General features: G+C 40.2%; 1 protein-coding gene across 1 annotated transcript in view; it reads left to right on the top strand.

Annotated features, from left to right (window-relative positions):
* The window catches only part of LOC149286564 (integrin beta-7-like), a 34,141-nt gene that overhangs the window by 20,445 nt on the left and 1,359 nt on the right, over positions 1–12,337 (top strand). Inside the window, exons 8-12 of the mRNA XM_089493967.1 lie at positions 5,936–6,073; positions 7,295–7,494; positions 10,251–10,459; positions 11,459–11,681; positions 12,077–12,291. Coding sequence (XP_089350093.1) covers positions 5,936–6,073; positions 7,295–7,494; positions 10,251–10,459; positions 11,459–11,681; positions 12,077–12,291 — 985 coding nt within the window. The remainder of the gene's footprint in view (positions 1–5,935; positions 6,074–7,294; positions 7,495–10,250; positions 10,460–11,458; positions 11,682–12,076; positions 12,292–12,337) is intronic.

Below are 12,337 nucleotides of genomic sequence, written 5' to 3'. Positions count from 1 at the left end.
TTTTAATTTGAATTTACACGGGCCTAAGAGCTTAGCCTACTACTATGCTAGCCTAAAGCTATATTTCCTTACTATAAGTCTACCTCTAGGCAGACGCTCTCAAACCCACTAAGCTAAAGTGAGGTTAAATCAGATTCGGTATGATTTATTAATTAATATTAAATTATATAATATTAATAGATTAGAAATAATTTACTTATATATTATGTATTATAGATAGAAGAATATAGATTATGAATTAGAATTTAGAATTAGAATTACTTATATTATAGATTATGAATTAGAATTTATATTGTTATATATTATTTATAATATATTATAGATTAAGATTAAAGAAGATTAGAATTATTTTAGTACTACAGCTAGTAGCTTGAAGCTTTGCTTAGTACAGCTCGTCACAGTCAATTTTTCTTGAAAAGAATTAGAAATAAAATAAAATGTCACAGCAAAACAGTTAGCTTCACTGCTTGCTGAACAAAAACACACAGCACTTATGCGGCTGCACTCACTAGCCCAACAAGTTCACTTCACTGATGGACTGAGGTGAGCAAAACACTAAGGGTACTTTTAATAAAATTGAAATAAAATGTAAAATAAATGAGAAAATCTTTGCAAAACAGTTAACGTCACTGCTTGCTGATCAAAAAAAAACACAGCACTTATGCGGCTGCACTCACTAGCCCAACAAGTTCACTTCACTGATGGACTGAGGTGAGCAAAACAAATGAAATAAAATGAAAGATTATTAATTAAGAAAAATTGACTTGGTCTCTTGCTGTTGCTAAAACAAAGCACAAACTATAGAGCTGCAGCACCAGTACTAATAAGATTAGCTGAACTATACACTAGTAGTAATTAATTAATATTATTACTTTTATTTATAGCTAATTTAATTAACTATTAAGATAAGAAAGAATTATAGAATTATTGATATTACTGATTTTAGATTAGACACTAGTAGATGTCTTGAATGTCTACAGTACACTCTACACTAGTATACTATTACTAACTATAACTGACAAATATATATATAATTTTATAATGAATTCAATTATTAATTATATTAATTAATATTACTGATTTTAAATTAGACACTAGTAGATGAATGTCTACAGTACACTCTACACTAGTATACTATAGTATATATATATATATGACTGACAAATATATATATATATAATATTATAATGAACTATTAAATTATAGACTCTATTAAATTATTATTTATAAATTCTATTTAATTTATTTAAGCAGGACAGGCAGTAGGCACTAGTGCCAGCCCAGGGCAAGGGCACCCCAGTGCCACTGAGACACTGGATGCACTGTCAACTCAACAGCACTTACACTACAGTTGATGACAAATTAAATAAAAAAAAATTAAATTAATCAAATTATTATTATTAATTATATTAAGTAGCACTGAAGTGAGGATGAAGTACACTGTGAGAAATGGCAGGCTAAGGCTTACCAGTCTCACACAGAACAGAACAATCTCTCTGTAACGCTCGGATGCAGCACAGGAGTGTTGCCAAAGCAGTCACAGCGAAAAATGAATGGATCTCTCAGGCAAGCTCTGGTCTTATAAAGGCGCCTTCAGAATTCAAAAAACAGCAGCACAGGCATTGGACGAGACCCTTAGCGTGACGTCACAAGAGTGAGCTGATTGGACAGACGAGATCAGCTCACTCCTGTTTGAAATTTTGGCGGCTGCGCGGCAAAAACGAAGATGATCACGAAGAATCTTCGATTCTTCGTGGTTGGGAGTCTTCGTCTTCTCCTACGTTTTGCCGGCACTGTATTCTCTTCGGCGTGTCTTCGGAACGAACAAAAAAACGGCCTCTTCGTGCTCGTTTTCATGTTCGCCCGAAGACGAATGCGCAAGTCTAGTTAAAACTGAACGGGTGAAAAATGCAAAATACAGGCTTGTATTTATTTATTACCAGTTTTTCTTATAGGCAGTGCAGCCAGCCTTTCTATTCCTTAATAGTTTCTGTACTGAATTGCTCAATTAAAAAATAATTCTACAGCAAAGCATGATTGAGGGAATGAATATCTGTGACTGAATGAGTAAATGAATGAATATGTGTGTGATAGCATGGATTTGTAAGTGGGGGGGGTGGCACAGGGAGACTGTAAGTGATGCAGCTAGAGAGATTTCAGCATGTATTGGCTGCTTGTGCATGACAGGAGTGTGATTGCTGTTTATTATATATATATATTAATATTGTTACTTTTAATAAAAGTGTGGTTATTTATTTTTATTATTATTTTTTTTTGTGTGGGTCATTTACGGTTTCGGCCAAGTGAATCCTGAATTTTTCAGTTTCTGTCCAGAATTTTCATTTTGGTGTGTGTGTGTTTGGGTGTCGGTGTGGCAGAGTCTGTCCTGGTGTGTGTGTTTGGGTGTCGGTGTTGCAGAGCCTGTCCTGGTGTGTGTGTTTGGTCATCTGTTTCCTGGCACTTTGCTTATTGTAGGAATAAATGTAACTATGTAATTTTTACTTATCCAGAGATAAAACACCCTCTTGAATTTGTAGTCACTTCAGAGGACAACATTTTCTTGGCCTAGAAATCAGTGAGTAAAAGTAAAGGTTTTATGTTATTTACACTTTTTCAATATCCATATCTTGTTATAAAGGATTAGTGGCACTAAATTGTGACTTCAGGTATCCCATGTAGGATTACTTTTTTTATTTTTTTTATTGTACGGATGTCCTCCCAATTCCATCACATTCTATCCTATATTATCTTCCGAGCACTGATGTCATCTTTATCCAGTACACATGGATGCCGAAGAGCTAAGATTCTATTTTATTTATATTCATAAAAAGGCCACCAAAATGCTCAGCACCAGGCCTATGATGCTTTTAGTCTGGCCCTGCCCAAAAGATTCTAAGAAGCAGTTCTGGACAAAATGTGAGAAATAGTGTATATATTATACAATCACTTCATAAACGCATACCAAATACACTACATAGTTAGAAGAGAATATGCTTATAAAATGTTTTTTTTGTTTTTTTTACCATTGGCCAATGTAAAAAAATGTCCCGGATTTCAATTTAAAAACCTGATCACCTTACTTCAATGTAGTATAACAGCCCCCCAAGTAATATATACTGTAATAGCTTCATACAGAGAAAAATTAATTTCAGCAAGGAATGCCTCTGCATGGCATGACAAAGTGGGACTAAATGCACCCAATTACTCCTGAGACACAACTAGCACAAGGCATTAGCAACGTTGAACGTATAGCTTATTAATAAAAACAAAGCCAGACATTTTTATCAACCTCCCCCGAAAAAAAAAAAATTGAAAGCTTTTACTCTTATGTATTGTTTATTGTCACAGCAGATCATAAAGTAAACATGTACATTTGTAGTGCCTTAAATCTAAGGTGAAAAATTGTTTTAATCAGGGCCGGCCCGACAATGGAGCCGAGTGGGGCAACCGCTCAAGGTTTTTTGGGTTTTTTTTAAGCGAAAGAGAGAGAAAGGGGCGCCGAGTGGTTTTCGCTTACCAAGCTGTCAGTACCCGATCGGCTCCCCTCTCTCTCTCCTCTGCGGCGAGTCTCTCTGTTCGGTATCGGTGCCGGCATGTAATGCTGAGTGCCGGAAGATTACCTCATTTCCGGCTCAGCATTACAAGCCAGCACCGAGACCGAACAGGGAGACTCGCCGCAGGACTGCTGAAAGGTAAGTACAAGGGGGGTGGTAAGGGTAGATAATAGGGAGGGAGGGAAAGGAAGGGTAGATAATGGGGGGGGCGGCATTTTCCCTTGGGCCGGCCCTAGTTTTAATACCACTTACTTTTAAAATGCTTCTATGATCATTGATCACATTCACGGCTGGAAAAAAAGCCTAACAACAAAGACACACTCAACAAATAATCTTTATTTGGTGAATTATAGTAGCCTACAAGAATTAGGTCTCTTGGAAACAAGCACTCCAAGCATCTACTTACAAAAACAATTAACTATGGTAGAAAGAATTTAATAATATCACTTGTGGTTCAATATCTTTAACTAAGGCTTGCATGTCAAACTGTTAAAGGAACCACAAATAATAAACCAATAAAGGAGTACATGGAAGCTTATGCTCAACCCTTTAAGCTTTTCTTACATTCTAAAGCAAAGAATGACAGAATAATTAAATTGATGCCTACAGAACAAGTAGTTTATGCATGTGAAAACATACAAAATAAACCCATGCACATCCAATGCTCACACACTTATACATGCACATCCAATGCTCACACACTCCACACACGCGTGTGGAGTTGTTAAGGGTCAGACCAGCTATTTGTGATCAATTTTGGGGGTGGACCTCCACCTGTGTTGACTTAATTATTAACACAGGTATTATTGGTACTAAAGCAAACTATGCTGTGTCCTCTTTTACAAAATTTCTTTAAACAACAAAATAATGCACAATATATATTCAAGTCAGTAATTCCACCCCTGTCTTGTGATAATGCTGCACTGCAGTTGCGATGTGCACTATAAATGCAATTTAGCCACTGGTCTCACAAATATCTGTTGTAGAAGTCTGATATTTGTGGTTGCCAAATGTGGTGTTAAACCAAATATAAAAATATATCACAAAGGTTCATCTACTTTAACAGATTTTTAATGAGAGCCAGTAACATACAATAAATGAGTGACAGCCCAACAACCAATGCAAAACTTTCCAAGGCTAACCTGCAGCCAGAAGGCCCAACATGACCCAGCACAACACAGATTGCCCCAGGAATGACTGAATTGAGATTGTGCATTCAACAGGCATTTTGAATTGCTTGTGAAATCACTGGAGATGGTGCCCTCATTAACATTTTAAAAGACACATGTGATATAGGCAACTGGCAAAAACATTGACAACAATACTTGTTATGACACCACCCCTAAGTATACCACTGCATCACATAAAACATATAAACAATCTAACATGGTACTGGAAAAGCTGTTAATTGATCAGAGGCACCCATTGTTTTTAAGCAAATAAAAGGAGCTTGTAGCTAACCCTAGACTGAAATAAGAAACAGACACGTTTTGCAACATGTATTGCAAACATGGGCATGGGACAGATTCCCCCCCAGTAACTCATGTGGGGGGGGGCGATAATGAAGAAATCCCCCCAAGGGCCGTAGGAACCCCCCCAATAAAAACGCCACAAATGCGGCCCGCGAGACCTTGAGGTGCGGCCTGCGTAAGATCGGCAGCCAGGGCAACCGATCTTACTCGGTCCGCACCTCGAGCCCTGCTACTTACCTGTGGGAGGGTCTTCTGTACTGCACAGAGGAAGCGGAACCCAGCAGAGTTCACGTGACATCCCATCACATACTGCTTCCTCTGTGCAGTACCAGAGAACGCAGAGGGAGGCCGAGCCCCCTGCTGAAGTCTGTGAGCGGCATCGAGGAGCTGCAGTGCAGGTAAGGGGGTGGGGAGGGTGTTTAAATGAGTATGTGTGATTGAGGGAATGAATCTGTGAATGAATGAGTATATGAATGAATGTGTGTGTGTGATAGCATGGATGTGTAAGTGCTGGAACCTAGGCATTATGGGACTGTGATTGCTGTAAGCAATCACACTCCTATCATGCCAAGTCAGCCAGTACATGCTGAAACCTAGCTAGCTGCCCCCCTTGTGTATTGATGCTGCCAGCAATATGGGGTCTGCACATCACTTACAGCCACCCTGTACCAGCATGTACTGGCTGCCTGGGTATGATAGGAGTGTGACTCCTAGTGTGAGAGATGGGGATAAAGTGGGGATCTGATGGGGGAAAATGCTGTCCCCCCCAGATTTTTAGGGGTTCCTACGCCCATGAATGTGCCCCATGCTGGTGATATGTCAAAGACTCCAACACCAGCCACGACTACCACTGTTAACTGGGTTTTTCTATAAATCAGCCTAACACTCATGTTTCTCTCTGTCTATCAGAACTTATCTTCTACAGTGAATTTGGAACATCTGAATCTCCCAAAAGGAGTGAACATCTTGTATGATTCGCACTGTCTTGACTCATCCACAGAGGGACAGCCAAGAGGGCAGTGCTCTGGTGTCAAAATTAGTCAGACGGTATGTGATAAAAGCTTTCCAGGGATATCACTTAGCCACCAATATGTGAGGAACACTGTTTTGTAAGGAGTACAGCATCATTCTAAAAGAGCGATGTCATGTATTAGTAGCCCACTTTGTGTTTGCCATGGAAGCAGCCTTGCTATGTGAATGAATTTGACTTCCCATTAAGATGTTTGTTCTCATTTGTTAAAGAAATGATACTGGCAGAGTTTTTAGCATAATACAATTAATTTACTCAAACTAGCTACAGCTTGCATTTTTTTGGGGAGCTATTTAGTTTAAAAGAGAGATAGTCAGGGCCAACATTTTACAATGTATTTTCTGCCCTAAATTTAACACCCTTAATCTCGCCCATCCTCAGGTTGTTGTCTTAGCCAATCAACAACAACCAGCAACTTAACCAAGGGACAGAGATGAATGAATGGGAAAGAATTCCATTTAATACAATGGGGAAATTTAAATATATATGGGATTGGCATAAAACTATCCTGAATCTATAACAAGACCAAGGACTGATTAAGCTCGGAATCTTTATATCGGGCAGACTAGATGATTCTTATCTGACATAAAATTCTATGTTTTTTTATATTTCTATCCCTATCTATAAGTTCCGACAAAAGGAAGTTAAGATACCCTACTGTAAGTTTGAAACAGCTGTGATTTTTACAGGTGCTAAGACCTGACTGTGCCGGCGTAGCACATACAGGGAACAATTACAAAACACACAATAAAATACCTAACATAATATAAATGTGTAACCTAATACATTTTAGGAATATATTAAGATTTTACTGGTGAGTTGAGAAATAAGACAGAACACAAATCACCAGAAGTCAAAACGCTCTACCAAATCAAAAAAAAAAAGAGCGATTCTGGTGTTACTTGGTACATGGCACAATCACCATAGCAACTAGTGGTATATTTCATCTGATTTCTCAATTTTTACAATTTTGCTCCAGAACTGATCTATATAAACAACCCACACTGTTCAAAGTCTTTATTATTTGTGTTTTGTTTTTTTATCATTGGGTATCATTGTTACAATGTTTTGTGTGACTTTGTGTGCTTTACTACTGTGCTAAAAAGCTTGCTTCCTGGCTTATAACATTACACAGCAGCCTCTAAATTTGGAAAGCAATGTTTATATGTGTGGTCCTCGTCAGAAAAACATTGCCATATTTTTAATGAACCTGTCCTTCCCATCATTGTTTCCCTCAGGTAGGGTTTGATGTCACCGTCTGGCTAGACAGGAAATTTTGCCGAGACGGTGCGCAAAGCTTCCAGCTTAGGGTGCTCGGCTTCACTGAGGAACTGAATGTGGACATTGAGCCATTATGTGACTGTGACTGTGCAGATGAGGAGGTCTTCTCCAATTACTGCAGTGAAGGTCTTGGTAACTACAGCTGTGGTGTCTGCAGGTAAAATGTTTGAGTAAAAATAACCAATCTATGGGTTAGAATTACACTATATGACAAAAAGTATGTGGACATCTGACCAAAACCCCTTTATGAACATGCTGAAAATCCCATTCCAGAACTATGGGAATTAATGTGGTATTGCCTCCTTGTGGCTAGGACAGTCTCCATTCTCCTGGGAAGACTTTCCACAAGATTTTGGAGTGCATCTATGGGAATTTGTACTCATTCAGCTAAAAGAGCATCTGTGAGGTCAGGCACTGATGTTGGATGAGACGTCCTGGCTCAATATTGGCGTTCCAACTTATCTGAAAGGTGTTCAGTGGGGTTGAGGTCAGGGCTCTGTGCAGGTCACTTGAGTTCCTCCACACCAAACTCGTCATACTATGTCTTTATGGACCTTTATGGACTTTTCTGGAAAAGGAAAGGGCCTTCCCCAAACTATTGCCATAAAGTTGGAAGCATACAATGTCTTCATATGCTGTAGCATTTACATTACCCTTGACTGGCCGTAAGAGGGCCAAACCCTGAAAAACTGTCACAGATAATTGCCCCTCCTCCAAACTCTGCAGTAGGCATGCACTATGTATTTCAGTAGAGAAAACATTCACTGAGTGCTGCATTATATTATTTTACTTTTAATTTTGTTGTTTTGGATCTGGTGGAGTCCTGCTTGGGGACCAAGAATTTGAGTGCTGCCTAACATGAGGATCACTCCATTCCAAAGGAGTCCTAGCTCAGACAGAACATTCATCAATGGCTGGAAAACAAACCAAAATGAAAACCAATATACTACTTGCTACATTATGTATATAAAATAAATCACCTAACCCCCCTGTTAACCTGCGAGGAGCTACTTTTCCTTGGTTTGGTGGGTGTTACTTTTTGAGTGTGGGGCCTTTAAATCCTCTACTGCTTCCCCTCACCCTGTGTGCTGTAAAGTGGGGAGAATAATAGCTGTTAAAATATTGGCATGTATAAAAAGGGGCGATGATCAATGGGAGAAAAACATACCGTATTTGCTCGATTATAAGACGACCCTGATTATAAGACGACCCCCCAAATCTGAATATTAATTTAGAAAAAAAAAGAAAAAGCCTGAATATAAGACGACCCTATAGGAAAAAAGTTTTACCAGTAAATTTACCAAAAAATTCATGTAAACTATTTTTTTTAAATAAAAGCTATGATTGAGAAAAAAAATTTAGTTTTATTTCCTTCTATTTTCCAACCTGCCCCCCCAGTTATGCACATCTGCCCCAGAAATGCCTTATACCCCCTATATGCCACTGTGCCCAATGATATGCCTTTTAACCCTATATGCCACTGTGCCCCATGATATGCCTTTTGACCCCCTATGTGCCACTCTGCCTCCAGAAATGCCTTATACCCCTATATGCCACTCTGGCATTAAGGGGGTTTAAAGGCATATTATGGGGCAGAGTGGCATATAGGGAGGTTTAAGGCATTTCAGGAAGCAGAGTGGCGTATAGAGAGTTAAAAAGGCATTTCTGGAGGCAGAGTGGCATTAAGGGGGTTAAAAGGCATTTCATAGAGCACTCTGCCTCCAGAAATGCCTTATGCCCCAATTTAACACTCCCCTGTCAGAGAGAATTCCCCGCACCGGTGCGGGGAACTCTGATCTCTGACAGTCGGGGAAGGTCTGTGCGATGGACGCAGACAACCCCTGCTGCTAGTCACACCTCCTTCCGGCTGCAGCGTAAGTTGTCTACGCAAATCGCACACTACACACTGCCCCGGCTACACACCGGGGACTCAGAAGCACCGGTAAGTGGGGCGGGGAGACAGGAGGATCCAGGTCCCCTGCAGCTGCGGGGGATCTGGCTCTTAGTAATCTCATAGTCAGACCTATTAGAGGTCTGATTATAAGGCGACCCCGATTATAAGACGAGGGGTATTTTTCAGAGCATTTGCTCTGAAAAAAACCTTGTCTTATAATCGAGCAAATACGGTAATTTTGCCTATGTATGTCATGCGCCTCTCACCATTACCTGCTCTCCCCAGCTGTCCTCCGTTACTGCATGCCATCTAAAAGCTCTGCGGAGTTGGAGTTTCACCTAAAGTTTCATCAAGCCCCAGGGAGGACTTCCAGGTGTTGCCCAAGCATCAACACAATGCAGTACATCTGTTGAGGGGAGGTTACACCTGTAATCCCCATTAAGCATCCACCAATGAAGGCCACATACAAAACTAATGGATTTACCCCTGCCTGGTAACCAATCCAGTAAGGAGCTTGTTCAGCACAGGGGAGGAATAGATACCTGCAGCACTGTAAAAACCCCTCCAACTATGAACACTTTACTCCAGTGTTCCAGAACTTTGGTTCCTGTATGTCCGTGGGCTTCAGATTCCTGTTCTCCTCTGCTCGCCGTGCTACAGACCCTCTATTGGATTCTTCGTTACCTGACATTTGGCTTCCCTGTTGGACTACCCCTTTTGCCTGTTACCTGACCCTTGCCTGGACTACTGTTTATTCTGATCGCCGCCTGCCCTTGACCTATTGCTTTGTTTACTGCTTTGTTATAGTTTGTTTATCCAGTGAAAAATCAGATTGCTGTTTGGGAGTAAAGAAATAATTTTTCCCCTCTTTTAAGCACAGTCTGAAGCACCTCAAAATGGCGGTTTTGTTTTCTTCTGACTCAACAGCCACGCTAAATGTAATGGACTTGTTTTATTGTTACAGAGCATGCTATTACGGGCAACTAATTTCCTCTTGCTATGTACGTTCCCTCTTGTAGATGCTCTGAGGGTCACCGTGGAAAGCAATGTGAATGTCCGCGAGACAACTATGACTCCGAATCAAACTGCATGGCGGGGGGTTCTCTGCCGTGTAGCGGGCGTGGGAGGTGTGAGTGCGGACGCTGCGCATGTAACATGCATGTTCGGGGAGAATTTTGTGAGTGTGATGATGCCAGCTGTGAAAGGCATGAAGGTTTGCTGTGTGGAGGTAAGGGCATGCAGAATAACATTACATACATGGATGATTAGTGGTAGATTTTAAGGAATGCAGAATAACATTACATACATGGGCGATTAGTGGTAGATTTTAAGGAATGCACAATAACATTACATACATGGGCGATTAGTGGTAGATTTTAAGGAATTCTAATGGTTACATTGAAAATATATTATATATAACCAGGCGTCAGCACATTCTACCAAATTTGATTCATGTTTTAATTATGTATAACAAAAGAGCAATTCTGGTGCCACTTGGTAATAGTGGCACAATCACCAAAGCAACTAGTGGTATATTCCAGCTGATTGCTAATTTGTTCCATTTTGCTCCAAAAGTGCTCTTTATACAAAAGTCCAAAAGCTTCTAATTGTTATAATTAACTTGAATTATACGAATAACCTAGGCATCAATGCTCTCTATTGGCACCAGGTTTTGAGGGACGCTGCGCCAGTCTTACCATTTGGAGTAATATGAGATATCACATATTTTAGTGTGGAAAAGATGCTACAGAGGTCTGAAGATATCTCTAGTATAAATTGTCTAACTTCACAGAAGACCTTTGATCTGTCCATTGAGAGCTGAAGCGCACTAGGGAGGGCTGGTGGATCTTCCACCCCGGGTGTCAAGGCACCAATGTCTATCACCTTGAGTAGATTTCTCTTCTGCTCTACTGAGCTCAGACAGAATATCCATCAATGGTTGGAAACCAACCCCTGCTTTCAGGGGTGTCCCAAGCTGTCTGATGGTGTGGGGTGAGGCAAAGTATCTGTGGGATCCAGTAACGTTTACTTGCATCTGTTTAAAAAAGTTATAGTGCCAGTATTGCTGTATTAGTAGTATTGAGTTTTGCCACTTAACTCAACAGAAAAAGGTCATGTCAGCACTGCCTGTTACTACTCGATAGAAGAGGTTTATAAAAATTAACTAAAAGGTAAAGAGATTGTAAAATGAACCTACTCGACAGATTTGTATTCCTTTCTCATTTAGGCATTTCCAGGGGGGATTGCGAGTGTGGGATCTGCAAGTGCACATCCAATTACACTGGCAGTGCATGCAGCTGCAGCCTGAATACAAGCGCATGCATGACTGAGGAAGGCATATGCAGCGGACATGGACGATGCCAATGTAACAAGTGTATCTGTGATGATGGATACATTAATAGGGTGTGTAAAGAGTGTCCTGGATGTCAGAAACCATGTCAGAGGCACAGGTGAGTGGATGAAGTGAGTGTATAGAGTCCATTTTTTTTCCTTTTAAAAAGAAAGAAAAATTGGCTAACATTTTTTTATATTTTAAGCGTAAAGCATCTTTAAAAATGCACATATTCAAATACACCAGTCCGAAAAACATTGGTTGGGAAGAAGGTAGTAAAACTTTACAGATTCCCCCCAACCCCAAAAAAAGAAATAAGGGGTTTATGAACAGTGCTAGTAACCGGTTTACAAATCTGGGTCTTCTTTTGGGAAATATGAGAGCGCAGACAGGCAAAACGAAAGGGAAATTAAGAAGTTGCTCTAAGTTTTGAAAAGCCACAACTGCAAAACATGAGGTATTGTTTGTTATGTGTAAGCTTTCTCTACGTTGCCGCTTGGCTTGTTCTCACAGTGGCTGCGCAGAATGCAAGGCATTTGGAACAGGCCCATTGAGTAGCAACTGCAGCACAGCTTGTAATCACGTCAATGTCACCATCCTCAAAGCTTCAGATTCCGGAGTGAAGGACAGAGATGGCTGGTGCCAGGAAAAAAGAGAGGACTCGCTCATTATATTTCATGTCATGGAGGACGGAGACATTGTTCATATACTTGTGAAGGAAAAACAAGGTAATCAAAGCAACGGGAAAATAGAGATAATCTTTACTCTAAATCG

The sequence above is a fragment of the Sceloporus occidentalis genome, unplaced genomic scaffold, assembly GCF_023333645.1.
Source record: "Sceloporus occidentalis isolate IW3139 unplaced genomic scaffold, rSceOcc1.0.p SCAF_68, whole genome shotgun sequence".
Taxonomy (NCBI): Eukaryota; Metazoa; Chordata; class Lepidosauria; order Squamata; family Phrynosomatidae; genus Sceloporus; species Sceloporus occidentalis.
This window is presented reverse-complemented; position numbering and strand designations above follow the sequence as displayed.